The sequence below is a fragment of the Pyrgilauda ruficollis genome, unplaced genomic scaffold (assembly GCF_017590135.1).
Source record: "Pyrgilauda ruficollis isolate IOZ18807 unplaced genomic scaffold, ASM1759013v1 scaffold71, whole genome shotgun sequence".
Classification (NCBI taxonomy): Eukaryota; Metazoa; Chordata; class Aves; order Passeriformes; family Passeridae; genus Pyrgilauda; species Pyrgilauda ruficollis.
Window position 1 is genome coordinate 2,897,864 of NW_024528933.1, and position 6,912 is coordinate 2,904,775.

A 6,912-nucleotide genomic window follows, 5' to 3' on the forward strand; every position below is an offset into this window, starting at 1 on the left:
CCCGGCGCGGAGCCCGGCGCAAGGGGGCGCGCGGGGCCCGCGCAGCGCTGCGCTGTCGCGCGTGTGCCGCGCCCGGGGCTCGCGGGGGCGACTTCGCCCCGCCAGGCAGCAGCCTCGGGGGTGTTGCCGGCGGCCGCGGGACACCGAGGGCCGCTGGCCAGATCGGGGGCTGTTCTCCCAAGGGGAATGGGAATCTCGGGCGTCCGAAAAGCAGTGCCGGCCGAGGCCGCGCCGGCGGTCACGGCGCTGAGGGGGGAGGGAGGCAGATGGGTTTTGGGGTGGGGGCGAGGAGGGGTGCAGCGCAGACCCCGGGTGCGGCCGGCGTTCCCGGCCCGGCGGAGGGACCCTCTGCCGCTGGCCCCCGCCGGGAAACTGCTGCCGCTCGCCCGCCGGCTTCGGCAGCGTGGTCTGGTTCTGCCGGCGTGCAAGAATGAATGCGGGGAAGCCTCGAGACGGTCCGTGGATGAGAAGGAGGGCTGCGCTGCTGCCCCGCGACAGCCAGGTGCCCGCCGTGACCGGAGGCGGACGGACCCGCTGGCGGGTCGGCCGCGGAGACCGCAGGAATCCCGCCGGCCTGCGTCGGCGGGAAGCGGTCTGTAAGGTCAGGGGAGGATTGCCCCGTGCTCCCGGAGGGCGGAGGTTGTGCGTGCGCGAAAAGGTGCTCGCGGAGGGCGATGGCGAGGAGCTGCGCGGGGCTCGTCGCCCTGGCCAAACCCGGCCACCCGCACCCGGCTCATCGGCAGCGATACAACGCGGCGTTGAAATCAAGCTTCCCGAAGACTCCCGTGGTGAACACCGGATGCACGTCCCCCCGCTACCCATCATCCCCAAACTGTGTTTGTGGGCTCCTTGCTTTGTATCTAGCCTCTTTATGGGGGCTTTATGTTCCAGTGAGGCGGCCTCTGCGAGGAACGCTGCGCTGCCGGGTGCCCAGGTAGGCGCTGCCCTCGCTGGGAAGCGCCGGTACCCGCTGCAGCCCGCGGTCTGTGCCGGAGCTGCCGCTGCTGCTCGGGCCGTGCCGCGGCGGGACCCCCGCCGCCCCTGAGCTCCCGGGGCTCTCCGTGGCTCCCTGTGTGTGTGCCCGTCCTCTTGTTTTAAATACACCGGTCCCGCGGGATGTTGTAACAGCGAAGTAAATACAGATAAAAATAAAAGGCGCCTAACTTGAAGAACCACGACAGTGTTGCACTGTAAAAAATAATTGATCACTGTTCTTAAAAAAAAAAAAAAAAAAAAAAACCACCAAAAAACACCAAAAAGCAACTAGATGAATTAAAAATAGAGAGGAAGTACAAGCTCTAACATTTGAGTGGGCTCCACAGAATCACACGAAGATGTTACTGCACAGCTATAGTCGGTATAGAATTTATGTGTGTGCACAAGCAGGAAAAAATAAGCTTTCTTTTACTTCGCTGTGCAATTTCTGAGCCTTAGTGCTGAAATTAGGGTAAGTGGGAAACAATGTGCATAATTGCAAGAAAAATACCCGCACAACTGTTGAAAAAGGACGAGCGGTTGAGCAACACAAAAAAACATCACGAAGACAGTAGGCTTGTTAGGCACAGGGCATATTTATCTGGATGGCTGCTCACCCAATTTCTTCATAACAAACACTATTTTTATAACAAAGACGTTATTGGTCCTTGTCATAACAATAATCACTGTATGAGCAGGATTTTGCCCTTATCGTTCATGAATAATGATGGGGTTCTGTTGCCGAGAATGTAATGATTTGGAGCTACAAAACTGGGATTTTCATCTTTTCTAGGTGCTCCCTGTACGTGCATTTCACCCTAGGGTTTTGCAAAGGATTTTGCAAAGAACCCTACTTTGCACTTATTTTATTCACTTGACTTCGTTCAGCCACTGGCCTCTGGCCAAGGAGGGCACCCTACCCGGCTATACTCTGGTGGTACAGAAAATCCTGTGAAGAAGATAGCAATGTTCAGGCACTTGATTCAACACAGTGGTTTTGCTACTGCATGCGGGTGTCCAGATGCAACTGATAAAAGAACTTTCTAAATCTGCAGCCATGAAGTTCAAAACTCCTGTAAAAACTCCTACACCTCAGACTATACCTGTGCGTGCATAGAAATGTGTACAGCATTATGACCTCAAGGGTACTATCTTTTAAAGTCTAGATCAATGTAATTCTCTCTTAAGGAAGCATCATTTGATACAAGTGCATATCTCCCTTTCCATTCCCTTCTCTTCTGCTTTGTTATGTCCCTTTATAGCACTATTTGCATTTAGGTTGGCCAGTTTGTAGCTAAACACCCAGACAGGTTTTTAAAATGGACACAGAAGTAACGTCATGTGGAACTCCTCGGAGGACGCGGGAGAGAAGGGGGCAGGGCTGGAGAACATTTAAACGCACTTTACAGTACTCTGTAACCGCAACAGTGGCTGCAGAACTGCAACTGGGAAGGGAGGGATAAGGAGGGGGAAGAGGGGGGAACAGGGCTATTTAAGTGATATTTGAATCGGAATCACATTTTTAGTGCTGTTTATCAAGTGCATATGGAAACTTCCTGAAACTGTTCAGCAAGTGCTGACAAAATATACCTGTAGAGGAGACAAGAAAACATAGGGATATTTTATTCACCGCTTACTTATTTTCATAGCTGGGCACGCCATTAATAACACCATAAAGGTAGCACCTACAGTAGATTTACCATTTTTAATGGTTTTTAATATTTAAATTTTTAATGTTTAATATTTAGGGTATTTTCCTGCAATACTATAAACGTTTCTTTAATTAGGCAAATGCTGCTGTCTACTTAGTTCGGAGTGACTTGCCAAGCTGAGGAAGCCATTTCCTATAACAGGTACTTTGACAAGGATAACCAACAGTCTTATATATCAAAGAGTAGCCAAACCGCAGTGAGATTCAAAGCAGAGAATGTTGGAACATTTTGTTCCAGCGAACGAGCTAAAAATAACAGCCCCTCCCAGTGTTGGAAGGGGGTTGATTTTCACATTTGGAAGGGCAAATAGAAATCAGATTATTAATATAATCAAACAGAAAAATTTGCCCGGAGAGGTGAAGGGTGAAAGTTCTGAAGTGTCAGTGCTTTAAAAAAAAAAAAAACAACAACAAAAAAACAAACAAAAACAACAACAACAACAACAACAAAACCAACCAACCAAACAAACAAACAAACAAAAAAACAACAAAAAACCCCAAACAAACAAAACCAAACAACTAGAGTCCAGAGCCAGGACTCTGGGATTTGATGGGGTTTTAGAAGATTCAATAATTTTGTACCTTCCTCATGGCACATCAGAACACGGTGTTTGAACGAGGTCATGGTAATGCCAAATTGCACAGCCAAGTGTAATGCTGCTCCAGCCGTTCTGCCACTCAAAGCCAAACGTGAAAGTCTCATTTTCAGCCCGAAAGCAAGCTACTTCCACAGCCTCATGTTTTACTTACCTGCAGGACAGGCTCTCTAACCATGTCAGAAACTGAGAAACTGCTCTGACGTATATTTTGGAGATCAGACGCTAAGTGTGGTGCATATCAATAAGGGAATGCCTAACAACATGATAATCACACCATCCACGTTACTGAGATATTTGGTTAGAGACTTTCAGCATCCACCGTGTGGGAAAAGAACTTCTTTAGTTGCAGACTGTAGGAGAAAATAAAAGCAAAACAACATCATCAAAACCCCAGACACCCACGTTTTTAATCCCCCAATCACTTTTTCTGCAAGTAGGGAAAGCTTTCCTCTTTTCCAATAAGCGTGCTTCCAGATAGCTGTTAGTTCCCCATTTTCGTGAGCGGTTTGGGGTCTGTTTTTTGATTCGAATGTTTAAACCACTGTAGAGACGACGTATTAACAGAGCCGGCGGCAGCCCAGCGGAGCGGCGTGGTTCCGCAGCGCCCGAACCCCGCGAAGCGCTGCGCTGCCCCGGGGCATGCTGCCGCTCTGCCCCGCGGCTCCGGCCGCAGCCCTCGAGCATCCCGGCTGGGCTATGCCGTCCCGCCAGCCCGGGCATCCCCGCCAGCGCCCGGCCTCCGGCGCCACCGCCCGCCGCAACAGGCGGGTCGGAGCTCCGGCTCTTCAGTCTTCCCGGCAGTGCAGGCAGCCTCGCTCCCCTCGTACTTACCTTATTTTCATCTGGTTCTACGACACAAACTTTGTGTCGTGTGTGCCCCCCTCTCCTTCCCCCGCCGCCTACTCCCCTCCTCCGGACACAAACACAAGCTCTTCTTGATTCGGCTCCTCTGCATCAGGATGGGGCGGCAGTCCCGGCCTGTCCCTTTCCCGGGAGCAAGAGGCTTTCCTTTCCCCACGCAGGGAGCCGGGGCCGGACTTTCACCCTTACCTCTCTCTCGCCTATTAGAAGCAAGGGAATCCCGCATCTCCGGCCGCCTGCCCCAGCCCCACTTCGCGTCGCGCCTGCGGGACTTCCAGTTTTCCCCCCTTCTGTCCTCCCGTTTGTCAGCCCGCCTGCCTGCCTGCCTGCCTCCTTTTTTATTTTCCCCGCCAGTGACTTAAGCCCAAGCCAAAGGAGGCACAAGGAAAAATACAGCCGTGTGCTCCAGGTCTATAAATACAGCTCGAAGAGACCGTCCAAAAGTTTGGAAGGAAAGGAAGAAGGCGTACGGAGACAAAAGCCAAGCACCGCTCCGCTGCTGCCGATGCTCTGGTTATGCTCGGGCTTCGCGGCGGCGGACCGAGCCCGTCTGCTGTTTGTTTGGGTGGGATTTTTTCGGGAGCGGGCGGTGGCGGTAGAATGATGGGCGCATTCATTATTTCAGCTTTAAATATGTGAATTTTAGCCACAAATACCAGTCGACCTATCAGCCAACTTTGCAGCCGCTATTGTGAGAGGAAACTTTCCTAATGTGGCTGAAGCCGCTAGTGGAGGGTGATTTTTCTGGCTTTGTTTTGTTTGGGTTTTCCTGTTTTTTGGTTTTTTTTTTTTTTTTTTGTTCCTTTTCCATCTAGTGAAGCCTAAGAGTCTGAACATTTCCTTGTTCCCTCCGTGTTTTGTGTATCCGTCGGAGAGAGAGACAAAAATTGTCATGTTTTTAAAGGAGGGGTAGCGGCGCCCCTACCTGCTCTGTGTCGTCTTAGGCGATACTCTCTTAGAAAGAGTATCCTGCCTTGGAACACGCCTAAGTGGTGCTGCCGTCGCAGTAAAAGTAACACTGGGATGCCAGAGAGGAAATGACCAACATATGTCCGCTGTATCCTAAGTATTTATTCACCTTAACTGCTGTCCTCTTTATCCTACGCAAGAAATTGGTGTTGGACTGAAAATATCGCTCTTTCTCAGGAGGGAGAAATACCAGTTCAGAATAACAACGACAGAAAGAGTCAAGGAAATGTGCATATACCGGGTGAAATGGAGAAACCGCCTCAGTTTTGGCGTTCGTCTATTTGGGAGATTGAGGTTGTGAGGAGTAAGCAGGTCCGAAGTTAGGGAATGAAACCAGCAAGCGGAGAAAATGACTTCAGTTGCGCAGGCAGCCTTTGAAAGCGCAGGGAAGGACACGCCAAGCTGCCCTGCAGCGAGAGTGAGAAGCGGAAGCAGCGAGAGGCCGCAAAAGAGTGCGGAAAGATGCTGCCCGGAGCGGCCGCCCGCCTCCCCCCAAGCTCCCCAGGACGGGCGGCCCCAGCCCCAGCGCCCCCCGGAGGGGAGGGAGCGAGGGCAGGGTGCAGGGGGCCTCTCCCCCCGGAAGAACTAAGTCATCGGCAGCTGCTGTGAGACAGAAGTACGGGGTGCTGAGGAAATAAGGGCTGAGAGGCAGGAGAAAATTCAAAGGAGCAAACAGACGCTTCAGCCTTCAGCACTGCATCTTCGCAGAACTTCGTGCTTTCTTTGCACGTCAAGCGCTAAGCAAAAACACATACTCCGAACACCGAACACCGAAGAACTCTGTAGACTTCAGAAAAACTTCAGAGAAACTCTTTTCCGGGCCCTCCTACGTCTTCGACAGGGGCAGGAGGCAGCTTTATCATGCACTGCTACACAAGCTCGTCACCCTGCCCCCATGGCACTGTCATCCAAGGGAGAGAGTTGACCGGGCTTGCCAGGCTTTGAGGTTTTTGTTTAATTAGCAGTGGTGAGAGTTGTTCACAAGCATTACTTTTGGTTCAGGGAAAGGATGATGAAATAGAAATTGTGTATCTGCTTTATCTCGAAAAATTCACCAGTGGTCAATGTGTAATGAGACAACAATACTGCACAGCTTTTGCGGCAGCAGGGTTGTGAAGCCATCCCAATACCTTCTCACTGGGCTAGCTCTCACCACATTTGGCATTTCACACGTGTAACACTTGGAGTGGAGGCTTCCCCACCATGCACATGTGCTGCCACCAGACCACCACAGCTTTACTGATGACAGATTTCTAGTAACTGTAGAGTTATTTCCAGGGGATGGATTGCACTGCCAGCCTTTGCAGCCTTGCAGTCTGCCCTGGAGTCAGCAGGGAGCTAGGGGTGGTGAGGGGGCTGACCACAGATGGAAGTAAAACACCACACAGGCACAGGGACAGATAGGTGCAGCTTATCCTGCACCCTCAGCTGCTGATCTCTGCTCACTGGGGTTAGACTGCCAGCCCTCCAGGAGCAGTGTGTAGTCAGAGCTCAGTCTATTTAAAGCCTCTGCTCTTGCTGCAGACTCCAAGCAGTGTGTGCCAATCCCCTTGGCTTGGCAACATTATTTTTGGCTGCAGCTCCCTCCCACATTGTAGGAAATACAATAAAATTAAAACAAACATAAAAAGAAAAAAGAAAAAAGTAGAAAAGGAAAGGAAAAAGAGATGTTGAGCAAGTACTCCTGGCAGAGGAAGGAAAGGAGCCCAAGAGTGTCATGTCTTCCCTGTCTTGCTGTTCTGCAGCCACCTCCCCTCCCGCTGTGGCACCTCTACCTGCCCAGTGTCGGTAGTAGGT

The 6,912-nt window shown here is 51.4% G+C and overlaps 2 protein-coding genes across 2 annotated transcripts in view; one reads left to right on the forward strand and one right to left on the reverse strand.

Annotated features, from left to right (window-relative positions):
- The window catches only part of LOC121363336 (translation initiation factor IF-2-like), a 24,853-nt gene extending 20,720 nt beyond the window's left edge, over positions 1–4,133 (reverse strand). The window contains exons 1-2 of the mRNA XM_041485558.1: positions 3,437–4,133; positions 7–1,188 (exon numbers count right to left, since the gene is read on the reverse strand). Coding sequence (XP_041341492.1) covers positions 7–1,188; positions 3,437–3,460 — 1,206 coding nt within the window. The 5' untranslated portion in view covers positions 3,461–4,133. The remainder of the gene's footprint in view (positions 1–6; positions 1,189–3,436) is intronic.
- LOC121363337 (WAS/WASL-interacting protein family member 3-like) lies at positions 3,547–6,507 on the forward strand. Its single transcript, XM_041485559.1, has 3 exons — positions 3,547–3,582; positions 3,833–4,711; positions 4,962–6,507. Exons 1-3 carry the CDS (start codon positions 3,547–3,549, stop codon positions 4,962–4,964), a joined length of 918 nt encoding a protein of 305 aa, XP_041341493.1. The 3' UTR covers positions 4,965–6,507.
- The last annotated feature ends 405 nt before the right edge of the window (positions 6,508–6,912 follow it).